Source organism: Lissotriton vulgaris, chromosome 3_1 (genome assembly GCF_964263255.1).
Source record: "Lissotriton vulgaris chromosome 3_1, aLisVul1.2, whole genome shotgun sequence".
NCBI lineage: Eukaryota > Metazoa > Chordata > Amphibia > Caudata > Salamandridae > Lissotriton > Lissotriton vulgaris.
Window position 1 is genome coordinate 1,428,723,557 of NC_141689.1, and position 18,663 is coordinate 1,428,742,219.

Below are 18,663 nucleotides of genomic sequence, written 5' to 3' on the forward strand. Positions count from 1 at the left end.
ATGGCTAATGTTGTTGTGGTGTATTGCCATCTCAGGACTTTCTCTTGTGGATTATAGGAGCCTTTATTATCTAGTATAACTGAGATATTTATATTCAGCTGCTGGTTCTAGGCGGTGTGCATTGAGATGCCAATTTCTTCTATTTGGTATAATTTATTGCCATTTGTTTTTCTTAAATTAATTTGCAGGGAGTTCTCTTGTGAATATTCTTGTACAGGTTCCAGTAAGTGCTGTAATGCTATTGGGGTTCGACTTATTAAGAGTAAGTCACCCGCGGGTAAATTCGCTATAGAGAGATTGAACAGGGAGGGAGCGAGGACACACCCTTGTTTTAGCCATTTTGTGGTGTCAATGCTCCTGGAGAGCTGCGTCCCGGCTCTCAGCTTGTCTATTACATAGGAATCCATGTGTGATAAGATTAGCTGTTTTAAGAGGGCTGGAGAAATTTCTCGCCCAACTTCTGCCATAGTCTTGCTCAGGCAACGTGATTGAAGGCTGAGCTATAGTCGACAAAACATAGAAATAACGATTGCTTGGCTTCCTTTACAGCATTTATCAGTACTGATAAGGCCATGATATTAGTAGTTGTTCCCAAATGTTTGCACAAGCCAGTCTGGTTTATTGGTATGATGGACTTAGTTGTAGTTCAACATTTGAGTTCTTCCAGGATTAGCCCTGCGTAGTATTTGGCGTCATTATTGATCAGGGCGACAAGGAGCCCGTTTTTTGCTTTGTCCTTGTCGTCCTGCTTATAAATAGGGGAGATGGGTGATCCCCCTCCAGGATTCCGGAATTGTTTCATTCTTCAGTATCTGTTTGTAGACCGGTAGCAAGATTTGACTTCAGTACAAGGGGTCTTGCTTACACTAAATGCGTGGAATCCCTTTGGGGCCTGGGGCACCTTCCAGCCTCCCTTTGGCTATTTGCCTGTTGATTTGCTGTGGGGTGATGTTGAAAGGCTCCTCCCTAGTAATTTAGGTGCACCGTTTTCCAATGTTTCTTTTCCTGCATTGGTTGTAATATTGCTGCATGTAATACCTAGGTCTATATCATCCCCTGATATTGCACATATCTTTCTCGTTCTCTTTTCCAGTTTGATCAGAGGCTCTGTGTGAGAATGAATCCATTTGGTTCCCTAATCCAATTGCCAACATTCCGCCTATTTAGAGACCTGATGTTTCTCTCTCTCTCTCTTCTCCCCCCTCTCGCTCTTCTCTCTCACCCTCTCTTTCTCTCTCTCTCTCTCTCTCACTTCCCTCCCTCTCCCCCCCACCTCCCTCCCAGATACCTGGACGTGCATCAAATTGATTTAGTGCATTGAAGCCACGTGGATGCTCCAGTACAGATACCAGTGTGCACTGCGACATGTGCACGCAAACATAACTCCACTGCCATCGCAGCCTGTAATCAGTTCCTGCGAAGTCCCTATGCTGACACATTGACACCCGAATACAACCTCTTCTTAACACAAACATTCATTTCCAAGCCTAATACCGCGCCCATGTCTATTTTCAACATACACAACAATGGCATCACAAGTGCTCAGCTACAGACCTCATTAGTCGTGTCGGCTTAAGCAGCACACCTCAGTGGAGCGTCAACTCTTTGCCCCTGGCCTTCGGGCTATGCTTAAATTACTCTTGGATGAGACGTCTGTCCCCATTGCATCCACTATCCTGGGCCCCAGTAGCAGAGGAAGGCAGCTGGGTAAAGCACAACTCGCCGCTCGGACATTCTAATCAGATGACAAGAGGTGGGGGCAGGGGGTTCACTGAAACTGTTCTGAGGCTGGCTGGCTGGCTCCGGCTGCTGGGCCTCTCAGAAAGCATCATGAAAATGACTTTCTCGGCTCCGATGCGCAGCCTTCTTTCATCATGTCAGTGCGTGTCAAATTAGCCCGGGCTGGAGAAGACGACGGGGGGGGGGGGGGGGGGGGGGGGGGGGGGCTAAAGCCCGGTGAGCCCAATGGGTGTTGCGCGCCTGAAGCTGTTGAAGTGGTGATGCAAGAACTTGACCCAGTCTTCCTCTGATAAGTGGGAGTTTGTTCCTTGATGGGATGGATGCTGTAGGTTGTTGATTGTTCGCCAAAACCGTTCAGCGTTCTTGTTCTTTGAATCTTGTAGCAGCCTTGCCCACAAAGTTTCATTTTATTGCCTCATTTGATTCCATTTTATCTTTTTTAGGTTTGCCTTAAGTTTTCTCAGTTCTCCCTGCAGAGAGGGCTCCTTTGTGTTCCTGCGGAGTTTCTTTAAGGTTTTATTTATGGAGCGCTTATGTCTTTTTATCTGAGGAGTGTTGGTATTTGCGGATGCTGTCCTTGCTAGTGATCCCTTTTTGGTGCCTACATCAGTGACAAATGTAAAGGTGGGGAATCTCAGAGTGCTTTGCAGTGCTGATGAGATCACTGTGCTCCGGGATCGGAAACATTCAGCCCGGCAAAGCTTGCCTCAGGCTGCTAGGCGTATGAGCATTATCAATTGTAAATTGCCTGGCTGCCTGATATTGTGAATATTGGTCACGCTGGCCTTTGCTCAGCCTGTCCGTTACTCATCATGCTTTGGTAAAGGGAGACGTGTAGCCCCGGTGCCCATAATGACTGGTCTCCTCTGCTTGAAGGATAACCAATTTGCTAACAACTGATAGTGTAATATTTCCAGTGAGTCGAAGGAATTTGCGTAACAAAAACACACTCAAAATTACACATTCAAGACTAGATAGCTGTGAACAAGCTTTTGGATCAAAGGGCAACATTATTTTTGTAACCTTTTAATTTGTCAGTTTTATTTTTTATTCCTGCCTTTTTTTCTCACATTCCCTTTTTAATACGATTGAAATTCTAATTTAATTTTGCAATCTTATTTTTGTACACAATGGCCAGCACCTGTTCCAAATGCCAATTAAAACATTTTAATTACATTTATTCTGGATTTGAATAACAAGGAAGGCCTTCTTTACAGCAGTGATTGACTTACACTATTTCATTTGTAGAAATAGAAGTGAACAAAAATCAAGCAGCTGGCGGCCAAGAACAAGGAGATTTGGAATCGAAACACATGTCTTCACCACTTCAAGACAACAGTGAAAAAAGCCCAGTCCCGGGGTCATATCCATCTCAACATGAGGAAGAAGCTCCTGTCTCAGTTTCTAAAAGAGGACGTGTACAGAAACCTGCAGCGGCTTGGTGGGTGGTAAATTCAGAGCAGGTTTTGTTATGTCCCTCTCAGACAAAGAAAACGACGTCAAGAAAACTCTCTGAGCGTTTCTCAAAAAGTAAGCTATTAATGTTTTGTTATACTCTGTAAGTATTGTAAAGTGTCTCTTTCTCCTAGGATATGTGTAGTTCTGTCTTAAAAGAGAGAGTCTTTGATACTTAATTTTTTTTATCTTCCTGGTTAACCCTGAATCACCCCTTCCATGTAAACTCAAAAAGAAAGTCCACCAAAAGGTAATGGAAAGTCTATTGAGCATCCATGCTCACTTTTTCAGTATTGAATTCCTGTCTTAGCTATATTCCCTTCACTTCATTTAGTATACTTTTGGTCGACCAGAGACTTTGGCGTTGAAGGTGAGTCCAGCCTCTCTAGTGCTGTGCACTCCTCATGTCTTGGCTATATCTTCATCACAATAAGGGCAGAAGATGTAACAGAGGAGCAGCCTAGGTTTCAGTATGCATTCTGTCTGCTAATCCATAAACTGTGGAATATTTCCCTACATATATAGGATCCCCATAACTCTTTTTCAATACAGTTTATCTGACAAACGTCTACCTGCAGATTCCTTACCGTAGAATTCCCCAGGTGTCATGCTGGATCTGAAAACCTTTGCTCAATCAATACCTATTGCGCACATTGTTGGGTATCTCCATTCGGTTTCACTTGACGTTGTTGGCATCGGTTACGACGTTGCGGTCACCTATATTGGTGCCACCCAGGCTCATATATGTCAGTTCTTTTCTTTCCATGCCTGTTTTGTGCTGATCCGGGAAGAGCTACCCCTCTGTCTCGTTTTGAAAGGTTTATTCAAATTTTTGTCAGTATTAAGACTTTTTAGTAGTGTGTCGAGGGATGTATTTGAGGTTTTAATCTGCGTGGCGCCTGTCACAGCGACATGTCAGTTACCGATCCCAACCTCATCTGCCTTTGGTGTCTCGAGCGCGGCCACAACTCCAAGCCCTGCTCGGACTGTCTGGCCATGGCTCCGAAGGCCTTCCGGGGGCGGGCCGTGAAGCTCCATGCGGGCCAGCAGTCTACACCATCCAGCGATATTCAGTGGAAATTCCGGTCCTGATCAAAGAAGAGAAGGCCGCGGGACCGCTCCCGGAGCCCCTAGTCCTCTTCCTCGCACTCTAGGTCCTTGGGACACAGGAAAGAGGCACAAGAAAAAGAAGTCTAGGCAGACTTGATCTTTTCCTTGACTGTCGTCCGTCGATGAATGAGGTAAGAAGCACTAGGCACTGATCTGTGAAGCTGGAGCCATGTGGATTCCTGCTCCGATTAAAGAGTTTTACGAGGCCATGCGCCACGTATTTGAGTTGCATGACCCCTCTGGTGAGCCTTCAGCCCCTGTGGGGTCGGGGGGGGGGGGGGGTGTTGGGGGACTCATCAGATTCAAAGTTGTCGACTTAGCCCACGGCACTGGTTGGGCTTCAGGGATACAATTCCGGATCTGGGATGTTGCCAATCGTGCCAACGTGACCTTCACTAGCACCGGATCTGAAGTCGGTGCCTACGGAACAGCCTGTGGCCACCAACAGTTTCAGTCCTTACTCCCGATGACACAGAGTCGGATCGGCGTCGGTAGAGCCCAGGGGCCCTATGTTTTCACCTGAGCATTTCCTTGACGTTTCAGTCACAGGAGAGGACTGGGAGGGGTCTGCGGACCCCTTGGAACACCAAGGTACAGAGCAGATAGACTGTTATGAGGAACTTGGGGAGGCCAGTGGACTGGACACATACCCAGATGCAGGCATGCTCCCTGCACCTACTGGGGCTACGGTGTAGGGGGCTTCTAATGCCATGGTGGTAAGGAGACAAAAAACAATAGTTCTGTCGGGTTTATATATATTTGACACTAAGCGTACTTGTAAGAAATAGCTGGTAAACCCGACAGAACCATTGTTTTTTGTTTACTTATCCATACCCAGGTTCTGAGGGACACAGGGTAGCCCCATTATTGTTTAACTATCTATGGTGGTAAGGAGGGACAGCGGGTCGCCCCATTATATTTAACTATATATGGTGGTAAGGAGGGCAGCTGAGGTCCTTGGACTAATCTCCTGACCAAAATGCTTGTTCCCTTCCGCCCATCCAGATATGGAATCCGAGAGGTTGGAATTACTTGGGAAGAAGTTTTCTTCCTCCAGCCTGGCATTGCAGTCGGTAAATACTGCATGCTTATTGGGCAGTTTCTCCTATTCTCTTTAGGAGACGGCTCTGCAAGTGCTGCCACAAGTCCTGAAGGAGGCCAGAAATGTGTTTTCACTGGAGGTTAAGGACGTGGAGGTGTGGACTTGACGTAACTGATTCACTGGGAGAGTGATTTCATGGTTGGTGGCCTCACAGCGCCATGCTTGGTTTAGAACATTTGTCTTCTCTATCGATGTTCAGGCTAATTTGATGGAAATGCCCTTTGATGGTTCTCACCTGTTTGGTGAAGGCGGAAACCACTTCATCTTCAACCGTCTAGGCCCTTTGGACTTTGCTTTGGGAACTGAGACGGAATCTGGAAGACTCCTGCTGCTCCTGGTCTCGTCGTCCTGCCAGTCTTCTGCTTTGTCTGTGCCTGTGCTCCATCAAGGTTCTTCTCCAGGCCTTTGAAGGGCACATTTGTTGCCCTCCTTGCGTACTCCTTTTGGAACCAGTTAAGGGAGCCGGTGGCTCCTGCTCTGGTGCAAAACTGGATAAAAGATATGGGAGTATCCTCCCGTCTGTGGAGCTCCTTCTCTGGGAGAGACCCCTGAGTTGTCCTAACTTCTTTAGTAGGGTATAAAATGGCTTACTTGTGGGTGGGTCACCAGCTTCGTCATAGGGCAAGACTCAAGCATGAAGCCACTTCACGTTTGACCATCTAGACACTTGGACTTTGCTGGACTTAGCCTGGAATCGAGGCTGAACCAAGGAAGACTCCTGCTGCTCCTGGTCTCGCTGTTCTGCAAGTCATCTTCGTCTGTTTCTGTGCTTATTCCAAGATCTTCAATAGACCTGTGGGCATGAAGAACACCTCAAGTAATCTGCCTTGGAATTAAGTTTTTCTCCCTTGCATCTGCAGGCACCACAGCAAAGCTGACTGGTCTGCTGCTCCTGATGTCCCAGGGACTTCGAAAGGCTGAGCAACGCAGGTGGTGGTTCTGCAACTCCCTCTCTGCTATTTTGCAGCCAGTATCCCCCGTCTGAACGCCTGGGACCGTACCCTTGTGCATCAGGTCGACTTGCAGTTGCCAAGGCAAAGGAAAGTGCTCCTTTTTGCATGGCTGCCCCCCTCCCACACCTTTTGCCGAATGTTGAGGCTCCTTGACTGAGTGTGCCCTGGGTTCCTGTCAACCAGGTACCCAGGGCCTAAGTTCTTTCCCTGAATTGTACTGTTGGAAAACCCAATTAGCAACTCTGGCCACAGGTAAGCCCCTTGTAAAAGGTACCCTAGGTACCAAGGACACTGTGACCAGGGAAGGCTTCTAAGGACTGTAGCACTTATTGTGCCACCCTTAACGGCCTTGTACCTTAACCACACACTCACTGACATTGCAGGCTGCGTGTTTTGGTGCAGAGCAAAGTGAGGAGTCACGGCGCACATCCCTGTGTGCCATTTCTGCAATCCACTGCCCTGGCGTAGGTAAGCCACTCCTCTGGCGGGTTGCACTATACCAGTTGTGAGATTACAGGGGAATGAGCCTTGTACCCCACAGTGTCTAAGTCCATTCTTAGAAATTGTAAGTGCAGTAAAGCAATAACCAGTATACGATATGGGAATTTACCGTTACAAACTCAACAGTACCTTAATGGCTTTACTAACAAGCATTAAAAATGCAATAGGTCTTGTCTTTCATTAAGTTAAAGCCATTTGCTTTGCTGTACTATACCATTAGCAAAGCAAATGGCTTTTACTTAACCGCATCGCTGTTGCGGCGATTTTTGCGCTGTGCGGCTATTTTTTAAAAAGCCGCGTTACATGACGAGCTCAGCTCGTCATCAGCACACGCCACCCGTGGGTGATGACGAGCTGAGCTCGTCATCAGCATCGAAAGGGTTAATCAAAAGCGAGACCTATTGCATTTTCAATGCTTGTTGTATTTTTGCCACTTGAAGATTAAGGGATTTGCCCAAATCTCAAGAAGCTGAGCAGACGCAGAGACTCTAAACTGGTTCCCCAGTTCCAAAATGGGCAGATCTGGCCGTTACGCCACACCCTCTCTCTATCTTACTTATCAATGAATCAAAATACATCCCACAAGTCCGATGAACCCATTACTTGCTTCATAATTTGGTCTATCGGTTAAGTTTGTAGTTTGTTAACTAATCCTTTGTCTTTCTTAGTGAAAGCTTTAGTCAGATTCTGACTTCGAACAACCTACTGAGAATTCCACATTCTTATTTTTGCGAATGTATTGAGGATTTCCAGTTGGGAGGGAGCCACCCAGCTCCTACTGAATTAACACACCACAGCAGTAGTCTGAGTTCCATTTCTATCTGCAGCATGTTACGTTTATAGTGTAGGATTTCGCAATCAGAACATGGTCATGGTACAGCCTTTTAAAAACATAAGCAAATGGATCTGCCATTTTAGCTGTTCATGTAATAAATGAAGCAAGCAAGTGGATTTTGTCTTAAAATTAGTCACAATTTAAAGGCCTTGCAATGCAAAGAAAATACACCTACTCTATTCATTATACTGCACAGTAGAAACGAAGTGTCATATCCTACACTATTTACACATAAAACCAGTCCCAAGGAAGGTTGGAATATGTGTGTTAATGTGCCAAAAAATTCTCCATGCACTCCCAGGGTGTTAAGAGGGTTTTTACTAATATGAAACATTTTCAATGTGGAGGAGAAACAAAACACTTTGGCCCAGAATCGCAAAAATGTCATGGAACGCTGCGCAACTCCCAAAGTACTTGAAGTAAAGGGGCATGCTGGGTGTGGTGGGAAGACTGCTGTTTAGTTCTGATGCAGTCATCCTCCGAGCCAGCCAGCTGCAGTAGCGTGGTCTGGCGCGTCGGCAACCGGACTCGAGTCGGCAACTAGCTCTGCTCAGTCAAACTGGCTGCCGGTGACCCCCGTGGCAATTTTCCACCTAAGTAGGACTAGCCGAGAGGCTGTGGCCAGATGTGTCATTTACTCCAGTCATAGTGTAGCAGCGTGGAAGGTGGTCCGTGTCGGAGCTCAGGAGCAGGAAGTCTGCTAGGAGAGAGGGGCACTTTGTGCCGGCCCTAGGAACACCGACACCCCGTGTGTCTAACAAATTGGTTTGAGTCGGTTAGAATTGGCAACCGGCTGGTGCGGGCTGGAAGTCCGGGACCGGCAGTGACAGAGGAGGGCGAGTGCTGTTTGTCTTTGCTGCAGACGGCCGTAAGAGAGCCCCCGGCTTCTCGCCTTCAGAAGCGGTCCATGTCGAGTCTGGCTTGTATGCGTGCCGGGAGCACACCACACGTCCCCCCCAAACAAAAGGGAAAAAGTGGCTTCTGTTTAGGTCCCCAACGTGCTTTAAAAGTGAAAGTGGGCATGCACGCTCGAAATTACGGAAAGCAAACACATTCCTAATTAGAAGTCCTCATACGTCAGAAAGATGGCGTCAGCCTGTCAAAATGGGCCGTAGTGAAAGAGGACAAGGATTGAACAAGTTCAATTGACAAATCACGCGCCAGCGTTAAACATAAACGCTGACACAAGCCAATTAAAAAGAAGTGCGTGGCTTAAAGCCTCCTTCTCGAATGCGAGCTCGAAATTAAAGAAAGCAAACGCATTCTTAGTTAGAAGTCCTCATACGTCACAAAGAGCCTGTCGAAATGGGACGTAGTAATAGAGGACAGGGCGGTAACAAGTAAGCCCAATTGACAAATCACGCGCCAGCGTTTAACATAAACGCAGACGCAAGCCAATTAAAAAGAAGGGCGTGGCTTAAAGCCCCCTTCTCGAACAGTATCGATTCCAAAAGCCCTCGCATGGCGAGAGCAGCGCATGCAAGACCTAACAACTGGGAAGTTTGGTATCAAACCTCTCAGCACATTAAACCAACACTGATGCCAGCGTGGGATTTAATGAAAAATGCACTCAGAGAGTATCTTAGAGATGCCCCCTGAAGAACGACCTGACTCAAGTGTCCTGGCTAAGTGGCTGCTCATCATATACATAAACTCAATCCTGTGTTCACACTTCTTCGAAAAACAGGCACCGACTCCGTGGGATTCCAAATCAAGGGTCTTTATTAACAAGAAAAACAATCAGACGCGTTTCGGCGGACAGGTCCGCCTTGCTCACTACATCTGAATTCACCAAGTGCATACAAAACATATATAGTGTATACTGATAACCCATTGGTTCATTGTGAAACGACAAAACTGACATGTGACACCTTAATGGAAATGAAAGAAAATTACATTAAATGCAGAGTCATGTTTCCAAAAATAAAGGTAAAACTTCTATTCCTTTCTAAATTAATTGTTTAGTACAATTCATATGCGGTTTTCAGGACTATACATATTGTTTTCTTGATCTGATCCTGTAAATCCAACTATGACGGGTGCACCTGCATGACCTCAGAATGTATTTACTCAACTTCTAACTCATGCCTCTGTCCCGGCGACTAATCATAGGGCCTCATACAAATGAAAATATCATACATTTACTCTGGGTGGGTCAGCTTAGTTCACTTTAAGGGTGATGAACGAAGACAACGCTTGTGAAATTGTAGTTAATAGATGTGATTAATGGCATTTCAGTTTAGTTGTTGGATATTTATTTTGCCAGATTCTCTGTTAGAACAATTGGAAGAATGTGGTTAGAAGTATTAATGAACAAGTCATCTGTGCCCAAGCAGTGGCAGCGAAGACATAATTCAAAGCTGTAAATCTAAATTGAACATTTGAATGAGTATTTAATACTATGGAATGATGAGGCATCATAAATTAAATGCCACGCTCATGTAGACCAAAATAAACACAAAACAATAGTTGGTTGCGTTATTTTAAAAATGTTACTTCTTTGTGAAGGTCATTTTTACTCAATAAAATGACCTCTGGATATGTTTTTACAAATGCTCATATGGCTTTTTGATCTTCAATATCTTTTCAAGCAAGAGAGAAATATCAACTTTCTATTATGAAATGTACACATTTAAAAAAAAAAACCTTTGTGTTCATTGTGACAAACTAATCTTAAAGCATAAATAAATAAAACAAGAAAAAACAAGTGAAATTCAATGTTCAACCAGTCCCACAGTTGGGGAGCCAGAGTGATATTTAAAAAAAAAAAATGTTTCATTGATTTTCATAGTATGACAACCATAACATACATCACTTTGACTATATGGTTACAGAATACAAAAACTTTTGTTTGTGGATACATTGCATTATAGTTTGATAGTGACATCAGAACACAGTTCATGACATTAACATACAGTATACAAGGTATCATCACATGGAACGCTCTTACGGGCACATGCATCATTATCAATTGCATTCGCAAACGGTCCGAATCGCAATTTTCGGCCGTTTGCGAATGCAATTGACAAAATGGGGATGCATCATGTTTTTTGCAAATTTAGAAATCGCAATCATGTTGCGATTTCTAAAATTGCGATTGCATTTAAGAAATCGCAATTTAAGATTTCTTAAATGCAATGCATGAACATTTTAAATTTGGGAATTCGCAAATAGGGAGAGGTAAATTACCATGAAGTTGACCTTCATGGTAATTTGCGAAAACTTTCAAAAATGCACAAAAGTGAATTTTTGAAAGTTTCATTTTACACACACACACATGCCCTTGGGGCATGTGTGTGTGAAAAATTCACTTAAAGTTATATTTCAGGGGTGCAGGGGGGGTCCTTTGGACCTCCCCCCTGTACCCTTGAAATTGCATTTTCAATTTACGATTCGTAAATTGCTAATCGCAAATTGAAAATGACTTCCCATTCATTCCTATGGGCCTCTAGGCCCATAGGAATCAATGGGAAGGGATTCCTTAATTGCGATTCGCAAATTGTGAATCGCAATTAAGGACTTTTTTTAAGAAATCACAAAAAAAATTGGGATTTCTTAATGCATAGCCTTTTGCGATTTCTTAATTGTGATTCCTTAATTTTCGCAATTAAGAAATCGCAAACGGCAACAATGATGCATGTGGCAGTTAGTTCTCTTTTCTAGCCATCATATACTCCGTGAATAAAGTCTAAATGTCCTGTGTCCTAGATACACTTGGCAGTTCTTCAGCATAACACGTAAGCTGATCGCAGCAATATAAGATATCCTTTAACCATTGCTCATGCTTGGGTGCCGGGGTACCACCCCAATTAATTGAGACTCTACTCTTCGCTAGAAGCAGAGCTACTGTCACTTGCCGTCGAGGGATACCTTTAGCTTGAGCACCATACCTACTAAAAATACTTTCAAATTACAATCTATCGGTTTACCTACCATTTCTGTCAATGTACATGTGACCCTTCCCCAAAACGCATGTATCTTTGGGCAGCTCCAATCCAAGTGCTGGAAGTCACTCAGCATACTCCGCATCGCACCTTATACAGCAATGTGAATCCCTCAGACCATACTTATAGAGTTGCACCAGCTTATAATACCTTTGGTGTAATATATGTGTAATGAATGAGCCGCTCTAGGTGTATCTCAGGTTCACACACACATATAGCACCATGTCATCGGCATACATGGATACTGCTAGCGGTCGCAGCACACAGGCCAATGGTTCCAATATCACCACAAATAAAGGCGACGGGCAGCCTTGCCGCGTACCACGTCTGATTCGGAACGTGTCGGACATCAGGCCTTTGACTGGGACACGTGCCACGCGGTCTGTATATAATAGCTTGATCCAGTTTGTGTAAATGAAGGGCACCCCCATGCGGTGCAACACTGCAAACGCACAAGTTACTACTTGTGTAACAATATATCTGTAAGAGACATTAGTTCGTGATAGATTCCTTACCTTAGAATATCCCCAGGCGTCAGACTGAATCCGGAAACTTTTGCATAGTAATACCCCTGCGCGTCGGTAGGCGTCGTCTGCGGCTCCGCGTCCGTCGTCGGCGTCGTTAGCGCCGGAATGACGTCGCTGGAGTACTTAGATGCCGCCCTCGCACACTGACGTCAGTTCTTATACACAGCTTTTCAGCGCCAGATACGCAGAGCCATGATAGAACCAACACTGGTGCCATGAAACTAGGGCCCTGAAAGGGGATGACCTTAACCCTAGATATCGGTTCGCAGAACGGGGAGGATGGGTGGGTCGGTAAGGAATCTATCACTAACTAATGTCTCTTACAGATATATCGTTACACAAGTAGTAATTTGTGCATCTGAAAGAGACACGTTATTGATAGATTCCTTACCTTAGAATAGATACCCCAGCAATACCAACCCCGGTGGTGCGTCTGCGAACCAATAATCACACCAGAAAGTCCTGGAAGACGGAACGGCCAAAGAAGCCATCCCTCCGGACTTGGCTGTCCAGGCAGTAGTGTCTTGCGAAAGTGTGCAGCGAGGCCCACGTTGCTGCCTGACAAATGTCCTGCAGGGCAGTAGTAGTCGCCGTGGCCCGAGTGGAGTGGGCCCTCAGCCCAACCGGAGGTTCCTTCTTAGCCAAAGAGTAACACGCTTGGATGCACAACACGATCCACCGAGAGATGGTCCGCTTGTGCACAGTTCCGTCCTTTCTTAGCGCCCACGTAACCAACAAAGAGTTGGTCATCCACCCGGAACTGGCGTGTGCGATCCAGATTGTAAGAGAGCGCACGTTTTGGGTCCAGACAGTGGAGCCTCTCTTCCTCTTTCGAGGGATGCGGAGGCGGAAAGAAGGTGGGCAAGGTGATGGACTACCCGATGTGGAAGACTGTGACTACCTTGGGCAGGAAAGAGGGTTTTGTCCGCAACACAACCTTGTCCGGATGGACAGAAAGGAAAGGAGGTTTAGAGGAAAGAGCCTGGAGCTCACTCACTCTCCTGGCAGAGGTGATGGCAACCAGGAAAGCAGTCTTATGTGTAAGAAGACGGAGAGGACAGTTATGAAGCTGCTCAAAGGGAGCGCACATCAAGTAAGTTAGAACCAGGTTCAAGTCCCACTGGGGCATCACGAAAGGAACAGGAGGGAACATATGAGTGATGCCCTTTAAGAATCTGTTTACAATGGGGACTTGAACAAAAAAGGCTGATCAGGTAGCCTTACGAAGGCTGAGAGGGCAAAAAGGTAGCCCTTGATATTGCCCAGAGCAGAGCCCTGCTGGGCAAGAGAAAGAAGGAAGAGGAGAACCTCAGAAAGAATGGCATTGAGAGGATCCACAGCCGTTGCTGTGCACCATGCCACAAATCTGTTCCACCTACAGGCGTATACCGACTTTGTGGAGGGACGCCTGGCTGCCAGAATGACATTATAGACTTCAGGAGGCAAGTCAAATGGCCTCAAATGTCGCCGCTCAATCTCCAAGCATGGAGGTAGAGACTGGACAGGTTCGGGTGGAGCACCGTCCCCTGCTGCTGCGACAGAAGGTCCTCCTGAAGAGACAGACGAATCGGGGGATCGACTGACATACTGAGTAGCTCGGGATACCAGTACCTTTGCGCCCAGTCCGGAGCCACAAGGATGACTTGGGCCCGGTCGCGCTTGATTTTCTTCAGCACTTAGGGCAGAAGTGGTATAGGCGGAAAGGCGTACAACAGACCGCAACTCCACTCGCGACGAAAAGCGTCCCCGAGCGAGTGCCGCCTTGGAAATTCCAACGCGCAGTACTGATGACATTGCGCGTTCTCTTCGGTGGCGAATAGATCTAACCAAGGCTCTCCCCACTGCAGAAAGAGGCCTTGCGCTACGTCCGAGTTCAGACGCCATTTGTGATCCATTATGCACCTTCGGCTGAGCTCGTCTGGCCTGGCGTTCAGAGAACCTACCAGGTGTTGAACCTACCAGGGTCACGCACTGATGTTCCAGCCACTGCCAGAGGCGCAGAGCCTCCTGGCATAGGGTCCATGACCCCACCCCGCCTTGTTTGTTGCAGTACCACATGGCGGTGGTGTTGTCCGTGAACACCTGCACTTCACTCCCCCGGACAGAGGGGAGGAATACTTTCAATGCTAGACGAATCGCCCGCAGCTCCAGAAGGTTGATATGGAGCCGGGACTCCGCCGGAGACCAGAGGCCTCTGATCTCTGCCGCTCCCTATGTGGCCTCCCCAGCCCTGGAGGGATGCGTCCGTCACAACTACGTGCTCCGGTTGGGGAAGGGAGAGAAATCTGCCGCTGACCCAATCGCGGTCCGTGAGCCACCACTGCAGCTGTCTCGCAGTGCCCTCCGAGATCATGACATGGTCCGACAGGTTGCCCTGATGCTGGGCCCACTGAAACTTCAGGCCCCACTGCAGAGCCCGCTTCTGCCACCTGGCGTGATCCACCAAAAGGATGCAGGAGGCCATCAGCCCTAGAAGCCGTAGCGTCAACCTGACTGAGACCCGGGATAAAGGATGAAAGATTGGAATCGGAGCCTGAATATCCCGGACCCGCTGTTCGGGAGAATAAACCCGAAACTGCGCCGAGTCGAGGACTGCTCCGATGAAGAGGAGTTTCTGAGAGGGGCACAGGTGTGACTTCGGCACATTGACAGAAAACCCCAGCTGATGCAGGAGGTCCGCCGTTGTCTGGAGGTGGCTGACGACTGTCTGGGGCGAGCCCACCTTCAACAACCAGTCGTCGAGGTAGGGGAAGACTGAAACCTCTAACCTGCGCAGATGAGCTGCGACCACTGCCATCACTTTCGTGAACACCTGTGGGGCTCTGGTAAGGCCGAAGGGGAGCACAGTAAAATGAAAGTCCTCGTGGCCTACCATGAACCGCAGGTAGCGCCGGTGGGCCAGCAGGACGGGGATATGGAAATAAGCGTCCTGCAAGTCCAACTCTACCATCCAGTCTCCTGGGTCCAGGGCAGCTAAGACCTGAGCCAATGTCAGCATTTTGAACTTCTCCTTCCGGAGAAAGCCGTTGACGTTCCGTAGGTCCAAGATAGGGCGCAGGCCCCCTTTGCCCTTCTTGGGTACCAGAAAGTCGTGGGAGTAACAGCCACACCCTACTTATGGCCCAGGAACGTGCTCGATGGCCCCCTTGGCCAAGAGGGCCGTAACTTCATCTTGCAGAAGTTGCAAATGATCCCCCGACACGCAGTGGTATTGCGGGGGCATGGCTGGAGGGGTCGTCTCCAAGGGGAGGGAGTAGCCACTTCGGACGATTTGCAGCACCCAAATGTCCGACGTGACAGTGCGCCAGTGGAAGTGGTGATGGCGAACACTGCCCCCCACTGGCGTCACATGGGCCTGAAAGCACGGACTAGGAGGGTTTTAAGGCGGATGCTGCAGGGGAAGGTGAGGACTGGCCTCGCCGTTGTCCCCGACCGCCGCCACGCCGGTTTCGACGGGCGCCACCGCGCTGTGTATTAGTCTGAGGTGCGTTGCTGGCAGCACGTGTGGGAGCACCCGTTCCTTAGCCACGAAAGGAGCGAAAGGCACCCGTTTGCTGGGGTGGGGCCGAGAGGCCCAAGGACTTGGCCGTAGCCCTGGAGTCCTTAAAACGCTTAAGCGCATGGTCTGCCTTGTCGCCAAAGAGGCGACGGCCATCAAACAGCATGTCCAAAAGGGTGGCCTGGACATCAGCCGAAAAGTTGGCGGTCCTCAACCAGGCGTGGCGTCGAACTGCCACCGTTGTTGCCATCGCTCTGCCCAGTGAGTCCGTGGTATCCAGCCCACACCGTATGGAATGGCGTGCCGCATCTTGACCCTCCGCAAGGGCTTAGGCGAGTTTAGTCCGGACCTCCTCCGGACATTGTGGCAGCACGTCCGCGACCATGTCCCACAGAGTTTGGGTGTAGAGGCCCAAGAGGCATGCGGTATTGACTGACCACATAGCACGAGGGGCATACACCATCCTTACCGAATTGTTCGTACCTCTTGGATTCCCGATCGGGAATGCGGTCTGGGAAGTAGAGGCCTTGATAACCTGGCTTTCGGGGGTGGGGTGGGTGGACAAGAAGCAAGGGTCGCCCGGAGCAGGGCGGTAGCGTCTGGCCACGTTCCTATCTACAGGCTGACCTGTAGCGGGCTTGGACCAATTGCCCCAAAGAACGTCACACAAGGCCTCAATAAATGGCAGTAGAGGCTCAGCCGAGCTTGCCTGCGGTTTAAGGACCTCAGTGAGGAGGTTAGTCCTCACGGCCGCGACGGAGAACTCCAGGCCCAATGCCCTGGCTGCCCGCGTCAACACTACACTGTAGGCAGCCCCCTCCTACGGAGCCACGGTTGAAGGAGAGACAAAACCAGTGTCTGGCGAGGTGTCCAGTCCACTGGCATCCCCAAGCTCACATGTCCAGTCCTGCTGAGACTGGCACTCCTGTGCCAGAGGGTCCACAGACCCCTCCCAATCTCCCTCGTCACCCATCACCTGAAATTCAGGTTCAAAGGATGGGGCCGGTTCGTGGAAATAAAAGTCTCCATACGACGTCGAGAGCGGCGCCGGAACCGAATCCCGAGCAGGATGGGGGGCGGCGTTGCCCGTAGGCGGCGCCAGGGGTGACACTCTAGGGGCCGGGGTCAGTGAGGTCGACCGGCGACGACTCGGATCCGGAAGCTTATCTAGTGGGGGCCTGCGGCGCCGGGACCGAAGTCGCCGCCGGCGTCGGGCCGAAGCACCCGGCGGCATCGGAGCCGAAGCACCCGACCCGCTAGGCCCCCCAGCCGGGACCGCTGGGCCCGAAGGCGCCACGGAACCTGGCGGAGCTAAGAGAGACCTCATGGCCATGAGGTACCGCTCGACCTCCTCAGGCGTCGCATCGTGCCCAGGGACCGGAAGGTGTGGGACAGACTGCGGCGCCCGCGACTCCGTCGGAGCCGCGTGGGTGGTGTCGCCCGAATCACCGGCCGCGTCGCGGTGGGTCAGAAGAGTGATGACGCCTTTCCGACCTCTCATGCCTCTTACCCGAGGATCTTGATCCCGAAGACCGATGCCGACTCTCGGAGCTACGAGGGCTCCGACCCCGCGACCGGTCCCTCGGCCTCCTGTGGGACCGGGACCTTGAACGGCACGGACCGACTGCCGGATCTCAAGTCGCTTACGGGACTGCTCCCACCTAGCCTTAGACGTCAGGGCCCGGCAGTCGGAGCAGGTTCGGTCGTCGTGGTCGAGGCCTAGACACTGAAGGCACCGGCGATGGGGGTCGGTAATCAACTTCATTCGGCTACACTTGGAGCAGGGTATGAACCTGGGCATCCCTACCGTCACCGTAGGAGTCGTACGACTTGAGAAAAACCAGATCAAAAGATCAAAAAAGTTTAGTCAAAAAGTGACTAAGGGGTAGAGCTTCTCCGGATCTGCGCTAGCTGGTGCGGAAAAAAGAAGAACTGACGTCAGCGCACGAGGGCGGTGTCTAAGTACTCTGGCGACGTCATTCTGACGCTAACGACGCCGACGACGGACGTGGAGCTGCGGACGACGCCTACCGACGCGCAGGGGTATTGCTACGCAAACATTTCCGGATCCAGTCTGACGCCTGGGGATATTCTAATGTAAGGAATCTATCACTAACTAATGTCTCTTACAGATATATTGTTATACAAGTAGTAACTTGTGCTTCAGAGGGCATCTTAGAGATGCCCCCTAAAAAACGACCAGCCCTGGTGTAGTTCCTGAATGACTGCCTGCCATTTGCTACCACCAGACAGGTTTCTGGACCCCTGGGTTGAGGGCTTCGGTGTTGGCGTAATGCGTATACCTCTCTGCAGTACCCTTTGTTTTCTGCAAGTTATACTGATGAATCCAAAACCATCCCCAGCAAATCCCCCCTCCCACTTCAGCATCCCAATCATGCTAAGGATCCCCAAAGAAAATGACAAAAAAACAATTCCAACCCTCCACCCCTCTGTAGGCAGCTAGTCTGCCAACAGTGTGCACCCTGAACCATGAACTATGTGGGGTGTACCCTCTCGGAGCTCGCAAGATGACCACCGACCCCCCTCAATGTAGTAAGTGGGGGGACGGGACATTTCTAATGTATTCTCCCAGCCTGCCGTGTTACCATATGATTGAAAAAACAGTAACAGGACGTACCCTGCACAACAACATCCCCAATAATATGGCAGATCAGTTAACAGCTTCTCTCAGTAGTCATTGGCTAAGGCTCTGTACTCCATCAAGATGCTTAGTATGTATAGTTTATCCGCAACTTCAGCTGTGGCTTTTTGTATTCAACCATGTAATCAGGACATAGTCATTGACTGAGTACCTTTACTACTGCGTACACAGTCATCAGCCTCTCCTCTTAAGGTGCATGCGCTGTAGTACCCACCTATTCTTGTAAGTAGGGCCATCTTATCCATATCTTGTCACTTGACAAGCCGTGTGTGAGTCTCATAGAGCATATACAGCCCAACTCCCCATCAGAGCAATCCCCCAATCTCTGCATAACT

General features: G+C 48.9%; 1 protein-coding gene across 2 annotated transcripts in view; it reads left to right on the plus strand.

Moving 5' to 3' along the window:
- CENPC (centromere protein C) overlaps window positions 1-18,663 on the plus strand; it is a 1,111,772-nt gene that overhangs the window by 657,452 nt on the left and 435,657 nt on the right. For both annotated transcript variants that reach the window (XM_086961919.1, XM_086961921.1), the window contains one exon: window positions 2,989-3,270. In XM_086961919.1, coding sequence (XP_086818045.1) covers window positions 2,989-3,270 — 282 coding nt within the window. The remainder of the gene's footprint in view (window positions 1-2,988; window positions 3,271-18,663) is intronic.